The following is a 14,935-nucleotide window of genomic DNA, read 5'->3' as shown; positions in this document are numbered from 1 at the left end:
CCTGACGATATCATCAGGTTGTGCATGTTCAGGGATGAGGGGGGTAAGGTCACTAAATGATATTGTTGACGATATCATTCAGTATGTATGCTCAATGTCGGGAATGACATTGAGCCCTGCACGTCAAGGAAAACACTTAATGATATGCTCCATGAGCGATATTGATAAGTGTGTATGCGGCTTTAGAATCGCTTCCCCATACACTAGTATGGGTGATTAGTGTTAGATTCTCTTCCCCATACACTAGTATGGGTGATTAGTGTTAGTATCTCTTCCTCATACTCTAGTATGGTGAAAGATGATCATAGAAGAATAGAAACTTCTTGTTTCTGTTTCGCTTTTCAATTTCATTTCATCATCTGGCGAAGGTGAAATGAGCTGAATCGCACCTCGCTGGGGGGGAGAGAAGCAGTGAAGTTCACAGCTTGTGCTCCATCTCCATCGCTCCTCTCCATGAATCCAGCATCAGCCCTGTGATGTGGACGGAAGCTGGTGCGCAAGGCACTACCACGCATGTGCAATCTGCAGAAGGCTTACCGGACCCACAATATTTCAGCATCAACGATGCTTGCTGGGATTACAAAGGGGCTGCTTATCTGAGGATGTTGCCAGGCAGGTATTACTGAATGGCTACATGACACTACTATTCTCATTGATATGATGCAATATAATTATAAGAGCTGCATAACTGTATGTGCATATAGTTCTGATCACCCTACACTTTATTCAGAAGTAAATTTGTACATGGATCAGCTGAAGTAAATTTATACAAAAAAACAGTAGAAGTAAAATTATACAAAAACCATCAGAAGTAAAATTATACATAAACCACTAGAAGTAAAATTATACAAAGACCAGCAGAAATAAAATTATACATAAACCAGCAGAAGTAAAATTATACGAGAATAAGCAGAAGTAAAATTATACAAAAACCAGCAAAAGTAAATTTATACAAAAATCAGCTGTAGTAAACTTATACATAAACCAGCAGAAGTAAATTAATACAAAAATCAGCAGATGTAAATTTACACAAAAACCAGCAGAAGTAAAATTATACAAAAATCAGCTGTAGCAAACTTATACATAAACCAGCAGAAGTAAATTTATACAAAAATCAGCTAGAGTAAAATTATACAAAAATCAGCTAGAGTAAAATTATACAAAAAAAAAGCAGAGGTAAATTTATACAAAAATCAGCTGTAGTAAAATTATGCATAAACCAGCAGATGGAAATTTATACAAAAACCATCAGAAGTAAATTGTTACAAAAATCAGCTAAAGTAAAATTATACAACAATCAGTTGAAGTAAAATTAATGACACAGTGTAGATAATGTAAGTGAATAGACTAGCTTTCGTATATACATTGATGCATATTTATTAATAATCAGGTTTTAGACTAATAACTATATTTATTATCGCAGCAATAAGACATTATGTGCAATAAGACATTCTGTACCACGGGGATGTTTGGAAAAACACATCCAGGGACAGGGGCTCCAATTGCAAATGCAATGAGCTTGCCCCCCACAATACTGTGCATACATGGTTAGCAGACCACGCATGTGCAAGTGGCCTAAGCCGGAAGGGATCCTGCGAATCCCTCTCCCAGTAAACTGTGCTATCTTGTGCCCATAGGCTACAATGGCTGATGCCATCTAAAGATGGTATCAGCTGCTGGGGCCAAGCCTTGCATTTCAGAGCTTGGTAAATCTCACAATATAGAAGCCCCCATAGAAAACTATGGGGGCTGCTATGGTGATTGGAAATTGGGGAACTGCAGCAGAAACTGCTGATACCTGCTGTTGTGCCCCCCTACATACATCCTGGGGATGCGGGTACGACACCAAAATTAGTTTAATAAATATGCCCAATTGTCACAAAACGTTACTAGCTTTCCTATTGTACCATTGTAGTTAGATTTCTCCCTATCATATCAATGCCGAGTAGCTACTTGAAGTCCATTTCCATCCTTCTCCTGTATTTGTCTTCAGGTGACCAGTTCTATGTGAGGGTCTCCAGCCTCATCTGAAAACGTTTAGGGGTCAGAGAGATTCCAAACACAGGGGTGTTGTCTGGAGGTGACTTGGGGTCCGGCCAATGGAGCTTAAAATGTCTCAGTATAGTAGTGAAGAAGAGAAAGATCTCCATGCGTGCGAGATTCTCCCCGAGGCAACTCCGTGGTCCTGAGAGAAAACAGAGGACAGATCAGAGGGTAGCACTGGTGCTGACATACAGTATGTAACTGTGGACACAATTGAATGATGTTAAATGCATATCTCAGAAAACTGTTGTATGGTGAAATATTGTGTTCCCATGGAATGTCAGCCAGTAATTCAGTGAGGATTGTGCCAGTGGGGGCGGGGGCAGGGGCCCACCACTGGGATGGGGACTTAGTAGTACTGAGGCCACTCAGTGAGTGGCTATGAAGGAAGTTGTGATCACAGCATTCCTCACAGGCACTTTCACTTCATAGCTATTACACAGAATTTATTTTGTGGCAAAGATAGTTTGTATACTGGACTGGGGTCTTGGTTCTATGAGAGAGAGATAAAGTATCAACCAATCAGCACCTAACTGTCATGTTACAGGCTGTGGCTTAGCACATAGACCGCTGTAACCCATATTTGAAATTGAATCTACCTTCATCAAGAGGGGCTACAAGATGGCCGCTGCAGGTACAGTATCTCTATAGTCCAATATACAGATCATTTATGGTTCTGTTTGGTGACATTATGCTGCCATTTCCCCGCACTGCTGCAAAAATTAGTGCAGAGTAATTTAGCAACAGTAAAAATCCTCACTGTGGACGTTCACCGGTGCAGGCGAAACTGATCTAATAGGCGCTTAGGGCCTGGTTCTGAGACGCACGCAGTGCCGATGCTCCCGCAGCTGAATGATTATTTGCAACCGGACATGCACTAAAAGTTCTTAAAACCGTACTGACAAATGCGCTGTTGTGATAAAAAGACGCAGGTGCTTAATATCTGATAAATGATCTGCATTCTACACTTGCTCCCAACCAATATTGGATGCAGTTTCATATTGGGTCCATGTGCACATGAATTGGAAACACAAGCGCTACAGAGCTTGTCCCATTCAATGGAAAGGCCCATTTATTTCCAATGGGATTTTCAGCATATGCTCTACATGTAGCAAAGATACCCCATTGAAATGAATGGGCCTGTTATTGTTTATGGGTATGAATACAGTTTTCATTAATAGAGATGAGTGAACTTTTCCCAAGAGTGGTGTAATGCATTGATCACACTGAAACAGATTTATCAGCATCCAAAAAGTTTAGTTTTATTTTAACATGGAGATGTATTAATTGAACTTGAGGAAAAATTCAAGTGAAGCATTTTAACAGAAGAAGGTAAGAGTAGAAGAAAGTCCTGGGTCCATGACCACCAGGGATTGAGACCTGTGAAATTCATGGGCTGATAGACCTGTGTATTTCTGTATTTCCCGGTTAGCCACCTGAAAGGGGTATAATTCTGCTGATTGATCCGGATCACCTGAGAGGAGCTGATTTGTGTTTGCAGAGAACTCACAACACAAACTGCATTCAAATGATCACACAGCACAGAAACGACCCAGCAAATCAACATGGACTGCTGAACATAACACATATTACTCTGCATTACCCATTTATAGCTGACCTCAGCAACCTGGGCTGACTGAATTAACGTGAGACAGATTAATTTTCATTCGCCAACATAATGATCTAATTCAGCCCAGGTTATTGATCTTTGCAGATAAGTGAGAAAATCAGAAGCAGACTATTGTCAGATTGTGAAAAAGAAGATAGTAATAATCAGTCATGCACATTTATACTACATGTGTATGATACTGGGGCAGCGTACACACCTCAGGCAGATAGCAATGCAGCGCTGCAATGTAACAACATATCCCATCACCGTACACACGATCTGCCGTAAGATGACGCGATATATATCGCTACATGCTTGATGTAGCAACACCTCATCGTCCGTGGCATCGTCCCATCTGATCTACAGCACAACAGATGGGACGTTACGACCACCCGATGAATATACGATGGTCGTTATGATCTGTCGCAGATCTCAAGATAGGCCAATATGTTGCATAGTGTGTACCCAGCTTTAGTCTCCGCGAATCAGAGATCAGCATCTGTAGTCAGAAGGAAGAGCCCTTTTACTAGCTTTGAAGTTAGATATTATGCAGGATGGAGAAATAAATCTTAAACATTTTTACACATTCTCATTACTCCTAATTAATCAGTGACCAATAGCAGCAACCGTATAGCTCATTTCTGTAAATTGGAGTGTACAGTACAGATTATGCTGTACCACATGTGGCCAGCAGGAGGAGCCCGAAATTAATTTGTGTAGGCAGTGTATTATTATTATTATTAGGGGTGAGCGGGTTCGGATTTCTGAAATCCGAACCCCCCCGAGCCCCCCCGATCCGAGGCAGATCCGAGTCAGGCTCGACTTTTCCCGCCTGACTCGGATCTGAAATCGAGGCAAAACGTCATCATCCCGCCTTCCGGGTCTCGCGGGTTTTGGATCCTATATAAGGTACCCGCGTCGGCGCCATTTTCTCACTCGGCTGTGGACAGTGAAGAAGGAGGGTGGGAGTTAGGGCTGGCTGGGCTGTGTACTGTAGTGCAGTGTAGTGCTGTGCTGCTGTTGTCCATAGGGGCTGTGTCCACTCCTCCAAAGTCCATAGGGGCTGGCTGTGTTGTGCTGTGCTGCTGTTGTCCATAGGGGCTGTGTCCACTCCTCCAAAGTCCATAGGGGCTGGCTGGGCTGTGTTGTGCAGTCAGTTGTCCATAGGGGCTGTGTCCACTCCAAAGTCCTGTGCAGAGTCCCAGTCCTAAAGGGGTGCTGTAGTGTTGTCCAGGGGGTGCTCTGTCCATCAGGGGTGCTCCCCCCAAGTGCAAAAAAATATATATTTTCTGTGTTTGTGAATTGTGTGCATGGTAGCCGCACGTGCATCGACAAAGTAGTGCCAAGCGTTCGCCTGTGTCCCATAAATAAAGGGCCGGCTGGATTGATCGCTAAAGGGTGCTGTAACCCCCAAAGGGCACTCCAAACTAAATAAAAAAATATTTTCTGTGTTTGTGTGCGCCTTAGCCGCACGTATATATCAAATCAATATAACATAAATGGAGGACCAAACTTTCTCCGATAAAAATAAAATAGGGAAAGATCAAGAACCACTTCCTCCTAGTGCTGAAGCTGCTGCCACTAGTCATGACATAGACGCTAACATGCCATCAACATCGTCTGCCAAGGCCGATGCCCAATGTCATAGTAGAGGGCACATACAATCCCAAATGACAAAGTTCAGGAAAATGACCTTAAAAAAAACATTTAAATCATCTGAAGAGAAACGTAAACTTGCCAATATGCCATTTATGACACGGAGTGGCAAGGTACGGCTAAGGTCTTTCCCTATGACTAGTGTGTGTCATACTAGTATGACTAGTATATTCATGACTAGTGGTTCAGCTTCACATGACGATGGAAACCCTCCTCCGACTAAAAAAATCAAACGAGTTAAGCTGGCAAAAGCACAGCAAAGAACTGTGCGTTCTAAGAAGATATCACAAATCCACAAGGAGAGTAAAAGTGTGGTGGCGGTTGCGATGCCTGACCTTCCCAGCTCTTTACGGGAAGAGGTGGCTCTTTCCACCATTTGCACGCCCCCTGCAAGTGCTAAAAGGAGCACCCACAGTCCACTTACTGATATGCAAATTGAAGATGTCACTGTTGAAGTACAACAGGATGAGGATACTAGTGTAGCTGGCGCTGAGGAGGAAGTTGGCGAGGAGGATTCTGATGGTGATGTGGTTTGTTTAAATCAGGCTCCAGGGGAGACAGTTGTTGTCCGTGGGATGAAAAAGCCCATCACGGTCATGCCTGGGCAGAAGACCAAACATTCCACCTCTTTGGTCTGGCAATATTTCTATCCAAATCCGGACAACAACTGTCTTGCCATATGTACCATATGTAAAGATGAAATAAGTAGGGGTAGGGACGTTAACCACCTAGGAACATCCTCCCTTATACGGCACCTGCAACGCATTCATAAAAAGTTACTGTCAAGTTCAGAAACTTTGGCTAAGACCGTAAGCAGTCCAGGGACACCTAAATCCCGTTGTCCTGTTGTATCCAAGCGCCTGCAAACCACACCGTCAACTCCCTCCTCGTCAATTTCCTCCTTAGTCAGGATCGGAAGTAGTCCTGCAGGCCATGTCACTGGCATGACTGACTCTCCTATCTGGGATTCCTCCGGAGGATCCTGCATTGCTACGCCTCCTTCTGCCGCTGCTGCTGTTGCTGCTGCTGGGAGTCATTCATCATCCCAGAGAGGAAGTAGGAACACCACTACTTTTACTAAACAATTGACCCTCCAACAGTCCTTAGCGAGGAGGATGAAGTACGACAGCAGTCATCCTGAAGCAAAACGTATAACTGAGGCCTTGACTGCTATGTTGGTGTTAGACGTGTGTCCGGTATCCGCCATTAGTGCAGTGGGATTTAGACAATTGATGGAGGTAGTGTGTCTCCGGTTCCAAATCCCATCTAGATTCCGCTTCACTAGGCAGGCGATACCGAGACTACAGAAACGTCAGAAAAAGTGTCCTCAGTGTCCTGAAAAATGCCGTTGTACCCAATGTCCACTTAACCACGGACATGTGGACAAGTGGAACAGGGCAGACTAAGGACTATATGACTGTGACAGCCCACGGAGTAGATGTATCACCTTACACAGCAGCAGCGTCACCAGTAGCAGCATCTCAGAAACGCCAGCTCGTTCCAAGGCAGGCTACGCTGTGTATCACCGGTCTCAGTAAGAGGCACACCGCCGACAACCTCTTAGAGAAACTGAGGGAAATCATCGCCCAGTGGCTTACCCCACTTAGACTCTCCTGGGGATTTGTGATATCTGACAACGCCACCAATACTGTGCGGGCATTACATCTGGGCAAATTCCAGCACGTCCCATGTTTTGCTCACACAATAAACTTGGTGGTGCAGAATTTTCTGAAAAGCGACAGGGGCGTGCAGGAGACGCTTTGGGTGGCCCGAAAAATTTCTGTCCACTTTCGCCATTCAGCGACTGCGTGCCGAAGACTGGAGCGCCAGAAAACACTCTTGAACCTGCCCCGCCATCACCTGAAGCAAGAGGTTGTGACGCAGTGGAACTCAACCCTCTATATGCTTCAGAGGATGGAGGAGCAGCAAAAGGCCATTCAAGCCTATACATCCACCTATGACATAGGCAAAGGAGGGGGTATGCACCTGACTCAAGCGCAGTGGAGAATGATTTCCGTGTTGTGCAAGGTTCTCCAGCCCTTCGAACTTGCCACACGTGAAGTCAGTTCAGACACTGCCAGCTTGAGTCAGGTCATTCCCCTCATCAGGCTTTTGCAGAAGCAGCTGGAGAAAGTGAAGGAGGAGCTAAGACGGAGCGATTCCGCTCGGCATGTGGGACTTGTGGATGAAGCCCTTTATTTGCTTTGCCAGGATTCCAGGGTGGTCAATCTGTTGAAATCAGACCACTACATTTTGGCCACCGTGCTCGATCCTAGGTTTAAAGCCTATGTGGTGTCTCTCTTTCCGGCCGACACAAGCCTGCAGAGGTGCAAAGACCTGCTGGTGAAAACACGGTCAGCTGAAGCAGAACGTGACACGTCAACAGCTCCTTCATTTTCTCCCGCAACTGGGGCTGCCAGGAAAAAACTTAGGTATCCTAAGCAACCTGCTGGCGGTGATGCAGGCAGGACCAAGTTTGGACATCTGGTCCGGACTGAAGGACCTGGCAACAATTTCTGACATGTCTACTGTCACTACATATGATACTGTCACCATTGACAGAATGGTGGAGGATTACATCGGTGACAGCATCCAAGTAGGCATGTCAGACAGTCCATATCTGTACTGGCAGGAAAAAGAGGCAATTTGGAGGCCCCTGTACAAACTGGCTCTATTTTACCTGAGTTGCCCCCCCTCCCGTGTGTACTCAGAAAGAGTGTTTAGTGCAGCCGGGAACCTTGTCAGCGAAAGGCGTAGGCGGTTGCTTCCACAAAATGTGGAGAAGATGATGTTCATAAAAATGAATTATCAACTCTTCCAGGGAAACCAGCCTCCAGAACGTACAGAGGGACCTGTGGTGGTGGATTCCAGTGGAGACGAGTTAATACTCTGTGAGGATGAGAATGTACACAACACTGAAGAGGGTGAGGAATCGGAGGATGAGGACGACATCTTGCCTCCGTAGAGCCAGTTTGTGCAGGGACAGATAAATTGCCAGCTTGTTTTGTGGGGGCCCAAACGAACCAATCATTTCAGCCACAGTTGTGTGGCAGACCCTGGCGCTGAAATTATTGGTTTGTTAAAGTGTGCATGTCCTGTTTATACAACGGTGGGTGGGAGGGCCCAAGGACAATTCCATCTTGCACCTCTTTTTTTTCTTTGCATTATGTACAGTTTGGGGCCTAGTTTTTCAAACTGCCATCCTGTCTGCCACTGCAGTATCAAGCCTAGATGGGTCACGTGTTTGTGCCGCCCACTCGTGTTGCTTAGCATAGTCATCCAGCTACCTCGGTGCAACCTTTTGGACATAAAAACACTATTGTGAGGTGTGAGGTGGAAATGAGTGGAAATTAAGGTTATTGAGGTTAATAATAGCATAGGAGCAGAAAAACCTACAAATTCTGTGATTTTAGCTGTTTTTATGCTTTTTTTCAAAAAAATACAGATCCAAAACCCAGAACCCAAAACACGGAAGGGTGGTTTTGGCAAAACCAATCCAGATCCAAAACACGAAGAAAGATCCAGATCCAAAACACAAAACACGAAAAGTGGCCTGTGCACATCCCTAATTATTATTAGAATCTAGACAGTGACAGTACATAACATTGAACATCAATGACTCAGTGCCCTGGGAAGGCAGAAAAGATCACAGTCGCATACTGTTAAGCTGGCCACACACATAGCGATATTTTACCCGATCTGGACGATTCCGACACATTGAAACGACAGATCGTGTAAAATATGGCCAAATCGTGAGTCCCCACTCACGATCACGATGCGATGCGCGTCCCCGCTGGTCACACATCACATCATCAGGTCTGCCATGCATTAGGGCAGATCTGACAATCTAGGAGGCGATGCACTGTGAAAGTCTGGATGCAGGAGAGATCGTATGAAGATTGGACACCAAATTGTGTGCGGATCGTGTGCAGAGCTGCCGGGGAGAGTTTCAAGGGAAATCGTACACAAATCGTACACATCGGCTGATCGTGTGCAGATCGCTATGTGTGTGGCCACCTTTAGTTGGACAGCAATGGACATAAGTGGACAACAGCAAGATTGCAGCTCTGCGTTGCAACCTGAAGACTTATGCCATCCTGACGGATACATTGATGACAGCTGCAGGTGCTTCTCCATCCCACTGTTCTCTCAGTCTCTCTGATATATAGTGGAGGCAGTTTCTGAGCCGCAATGGTGGGGAATACAGTAAGTAGAAGTGGCAAGGTGAGGCACAACGTGAGCAGGGGGTGGCATGTTAGGTAAAAGCTGGTGGCTAAGAGGGCATGTAAGGAAAAAGCTGGTGGGCAGAGGACATGTTTGAGCAAAACTTGATTAGCAAGGGTGTGCGAGAGTAAATCTGGTGGGCGAAGGGCAAGTGAGACATGCTGGTGGGCAGCAGGAACCATGTGAGATTGACTGGCTGGCAGATGTGCATGTAAGGAAGAGCCAGTGGGCAGAGGGGCATGTGAAGGAAAGCTGGGGCAGGAGGCAGAGGTGCAGAAGGGTCTGATCCTGGAGATATTGTGTAGGTGGAGGTGAAAGTGACATGATAAAGAGATACAGTAGCAAAAAAATGGGGGGATGAAGGAAAGGAAAGAGTCGAGGATGACACCCAGGCAGACGAATGAAAATCAGCATGTAGAGATAATGTAAGTTTATTCATCTATGTTATTTGTATTGCTTTATAATAATAATAATAAGAAGAAGAATTGTGCAAGCATTGGGCACCCTTATGAACTCCCCACTCCTCCTGCCCTATGTTACCTGCAGAGAAGGGCAGGAAGGAGTCTACTTTCTCCAGCTCTCCCTCCTTGGTCAGGAAATTCTCTGGATTAAACTCATGCGGATGTTTCCACTGACTCTCGTCATAGTGCACGGAGGACAGGTCTGTTATGATCACTGTTCCCTGGATGGAAAAAGAAAGGTCAGACCAGCAATAAAAATTAAGAGACAACTTAATAGAATTTCTAAAGTAATTTGTTAACAATGTTCAATATATATGTCATAGATGCCGACATTCTGGTAACCCATTCCGGGATGGAGCAGCCAGATCGTCAAAATCAGGGGGGCGTGATTGGTGTTTGTGGGCCACATGATTGCTTCATTTTGCCCCCACAACACAATGCCGAGATTTCCAGAATTGTGCAGCAGGGGGCAGAGCTAAAATGATGCGATTCGCCGTGATTCCACTGTGGGGGATTTTCATACAATCGCGGGGGGGGGGCAGGAAGGTAAGTAGGAGATATCTGTGATACTAGTGTATGGGGACAGCGGCCATTCTGCCAGAGGAAGGTAAGTAGGAGATATCTGTGATACTAGTGTATGGGGACAGCAGCCATTCTCCCAGAGGAAGGTAAGAAGGAGATATCTGTGATACTAGTGTATGGAGACAGTGGGGCATTCCAGCCAGAGGAAGGTAAGCAGGAGATATCTGTGATACTAGTGTATGGGGACAGCAGCCATTCTCCCAGAGGAAGGTAAGTAGGAGATATCTGTGATACCAGTGTATGGGGACAGCGGGCCATTCCACCAGAGGAAGGTAAGCAGGAGATATCTGTGATACTAGTGTATGGGGACAGCGGGCCATTCCGTCAGAGAAAGGTAAGTAGGAGATATCTGTGATACTAGTGTATGGAGACAGCAGGCCATTCTGCCAGAAGAAGGTAAGATGGAGATATCTGTGTTACTAGTGTATGGAGACAGTGGGCCATTCCAGCCAGAGGAAGGTAAGAAGGAGATATCTGTGATACTAGTGTATGGAGACAGTGGGGCATTCCAGCCAGAGGAAGGTAAGAAGGAGATATCTGTGATACTAGTGTATGTAGACAGTGGGGCATTCCAGCCAGAGGAAGGTAAGAAGGAGATATCTGTGATACTAGTGTATGGAGACAGTGGGGCATTCCAGCCAGAGGAAGGTAAGAAGGAGATATCTGTGATACTAGTGTATGGAGACAGTGGGGCATTCCAGCCAGAGGAAGGTAAGAAGGAGATATCTGTGATACTAGTGTATGTAGACAGTGGGGCATTCCAGCCAGAGGAAGGTAAGAAGGAGATATCTGTGATACTAGTGTATGGAGACAGTGGGGCATTCCAGCCAGAGGAAGGTAAGAAGGAGATATCTGTGATACTAGTGTATGGAGACAGTGGGGCATTCCAGCCAGAGGAAGGTAAGCAGGAGATATCTGTGATACTAGTGTATGGGGACAGCGGGCCATTCCAGCCAGAGGAAGGTAAGAAGGAAATATCTGTGATACTAGTGTATGGAGACAGTGGGGCGTTCCAGCCAGAGGAAGGTAAGCAGGAGATATCTGTGATACTAGTGTATGGGGACAGCGGGCCATTCTGCCAGAGGAAGGTAAGTAGGAGATATCTGTGATACTAGTGTATGGGGACAGCGGGCCATTCCGCTAGAGGAAGGTAAGCAGGAAATATCTGTGATACTAGTGTATGGGGGGCAGCGGGCCATTCCGCCAGAGAAAGGTAAGCAGGAGATATCTGTGATACTAGTGTATGGGGACAGCGGGCCATTCCGCCAGACGAAGGTAAGTAGGAGATATCTGTGATACTAGTGTATGGGGACAGTGGGCCATTCCACAAGAGGAAGGTAAGTAGCAGATATCTGTGATATTAGTGTATGGGGACAGCGGCCATTCTGCCAGGGGAAGGTAAGTAGGAGATATCTGTGATACTAGTGTATGGGGACAGCGGCCATTCTGCCAGAGGAAGGTAAGTAGGAGATATCTGTGATACTAGTGTATGGGGACAGCGGGCCATTCCACCAGAGGAAGGTAAGCAGGAGATATCTGTGATACTAGTGTATGGGGACAGCGGGCCATTCCGTCAGAGAAAGGTAAGTAGGAGATATCTGTGATACTAGTGTATGGGTACAGCGGGCCATTCTGCCAGAAGAAGGTAAGATGGAGATATCTATGTTACTAGTGTATGGAGACAGTGGGCCATTCCAGCCAGAGGAAGGTAAGAAGGAGATATCTGTGATACTAGTGTATGGAGACAGTGGGGCATTCCAGCCAGAGGAAGGTAAGAAGGAGATATCTGTGATACTAGTGTATGGAGACAGTGGGGCATTCCAGCCAGAGGAAGGTAAGCAGGAGATATCTGTGATACTAGTATATGGGGACAGCGGGCCATTCCGCCAGAGGAAGATAAGTAGGAGATATCTGTGATACTAGTGTATAGGGACAGTGGGCCATTCCACCAGAGGAAGGTAAGTAGGAGATATCTGCGATACTAGTGTATGGGGACAGTGGGCCATTCCACCAGAGGAAGGTAAGTAGGAGATATCTGCGATACTAGTGTATGGGGACAGCGGCCATTCTGCCAGAGGAAGGTAAGTAGGAGATATCTGTGATACTAGTGTATGGGGACAGCGGCCATTCCACCAGAGGAACGTAAGTAGGAAATATCTGTGATACTAGTGTATGGGGACAGCGGGCCATTCCACCAGAGGAAGGTAAGCAGGAGATATCTGTGATACTAGTGTATGGGGACAGTGGGCCATTCCGTCGGAGAAAGGTAAGTAGGAGATATCTGTGATACTAGTGTATGGGGACAGCGGGCCATTCTGCCAGAAGAAGGTAAGATGGAGATATCTGTGTTACTAGTGTATGGAGACAGTGGGGCATTCCAGCCAGAGGAAGGTAAGAAGGAGATATCTGTGATACTAGTGTATGGAGACAGTGGGGCATTCCAGCCAGAGGAAGGTAAGAAGGAGATATCTGTGATACTAGTGTATGGAGACAGTGGGGCATTCCAGCCAGAGAAAGGTAAGCAGGAGATATCTGTGATACTAGTGTATGGGGACAGCGGGCAATTCCAGCCAGAGGAAGGTAAGAAGGAGATATCTGTGATACTAGTGTATGGGGACAGTGGGGCATTCCAGCCAGAGGAAGGTAAGCAGGAGATATCTGTGATACTAGTGTATGGAGACAGTGGGGCATTCCAGCCAGAGGAAGGTAAGCAGGAGATATCTGTGATACTAGTGTATGGGGACAGCGGGCCATTCTGCCAGAGGAAGGTAAGCAGGAGATATCTGTGATACTAGTATATGGGGACAGCGGGCCATTCTGCCAGAGGAAGATAAGTAGGAGATATCTGTGATACTGGTGTATGGGGACAGCGGGCCATTCCGCTAGAGGAAGGTAAGTAGGAAATATCTGTGATACTAGTGTATGGGGGACAGCGGGCCATTCCGCCAGAGAAAGGTAAGCAGGAGATATCTGTGATACTAGTGTATGGGGACAGCGGGCCATTCCGCTAGAGGAAGGTAAGCAGGAGATATCTGTGATCTCCTGTTTTACCTTCTTGATGAATGGCCCAAATACTTCATTTCTACAATTGCAGGTGAAAATGTTAATTTTTCACCTGCTTTTGTAGAAATTAAGTATTTATAAATAGGCCCTTTAGAGAGCTACATTGCAGCATAAATTCAACAGATTAGTGCCATCCACAATAGAGAACTCAATGCCCCATTTACTTTTCAGTGACACCCTACTACTCTGGTATAAAGTTTGTGCCGTGTTGAGTTACCGGATGCCAACATTGCCTTGGCATCATTTTTACCTTTGGGATGGTGTAGCCATTTAGCTGTATGTCTTTAATGGGTGCGTGAGCGACACCCAGTGGCACAACTGAGGCAAAGCGCTGGACCTCTTGCAGCACAGCCTGTGTGTACGGCATTCTCACTCTGTCCTCATAGTCTAGATGCTCTCTGTCTCCTCGAATATTATTTATTTCCTCCCGACACTTATCTGAAAGAAGAGGAGATACATTGTCGTACTTGTACTAGGATAAAGTCGTGCAAAAATAAGAAAGGTGCTACGACTGAGGAAGAGCGTTGTGGAAAGGAGTAAGTGCCTTGTATATCCGGATGCATCATCATGTAAAGGAAACACCACTCCAGACTGGCTGATGTGGTCTCCGTCCCAGCAACAAATAAATCGCTAACACATGTGAAGAGATTCTCATCACTGAAGGTAGACTTGTTACTGTCCTCCTGGTCCTGAATACAGTACAAGAGGAGAGATCACAATTAGTCATTGCTGCGTGGGAGAAGGAGTCTAACAGTATCAGATACATTTACTAAGACTCGTTTTGGGTCGATTTGGTGTTTTTCTGTGATTTGGGTGTGATTGTGCAAATCAGAGATTTCCTAAAGGTCAATATGATTGCAACTGACAGGTAACGCATGAAATCTGCACAATACCCCATCGGACCAAACATTGTATCAATTACATGGCTACAAATACAGGGCCTGATTCAAATTTGGGAATCGAGTAATGGCGCATACACACGGTCAAATTTGAACGAATTTGACCAACGATTTCATGAACGATGAACGATTTCTGACAGTATTAAAATGAATGAAATTGTTAAAATCTGACTGCAAAACACATCAGATATCGTTATCAGACAGCCGGCAAACGCATCGTTCATCGATGCATGCCACACATGTCAAAGATATGAACGATTTTTACAATCTTTATCGTTCAAATCTTTAACAAAACCTGATTGTGTATACGCTGCATAAGATAAAGGGCCTGATTCAAACCAGCTCGCATGTTGCGGCCGCTTGCATCCTGGGTGTGCTAATTTTTAAAATTGATGTCA

General features: G+C 45.7%; 1 protein-coding gene across 1 annotated transcript in view; it reads right to left on the bottom strand.

Moving 5' to 3' along the window:
• Nucleotides 1-1,217: 1,217 nt before the first annotated feature.
• Nucleotides 1,218-14,935, bottom strand: part of LOC148474615 (cytochrome P450 2J6-like) — a 55,623-nt gene continuing 41,905 nt past the window's right edge. The window contains exons 6-9 of the mRNA XM_088458391.1: nt 14,183-14,327; nt 13,889-14,076; nt 10,073-10,214; nt 1,218-2,185 (exon numbers count right to left, since the gene is read on the bottom strand). Coding sequence (XP_088314517.1) covers nt 2,004-2,185; nt 10,073-10,214; nt 13,889-14,076; nt 14,183-14,327 — 657 coding nt within the window. The 3' untranslated portion in view covers nt 1,218-2,003. The remainder of the gene's footprint in view (nt 2,186-10,072; nt 10,215-13,888; nt 14,077-14,182; nt 14,328-14,935) is intronic.

Source organism: Taudactylus pleione, unplaced genomic scaffold (genome assembly GCF_031769625.1).
Source record: "Taudactylus pleione unplaced genomic scaffold, aTauple2 ptg000828l, whole genome shotgun sequence".
Classification (NCBI taxonomy): Eukaryota; Metazoa; Chordata; class Amphibia; order Anura; family Myobatrachidae; genus Taudactylus; species Taudactylus pleione.
This window is presented reverse-complemented; position numbering and strand designations above follow the sequence as displayed.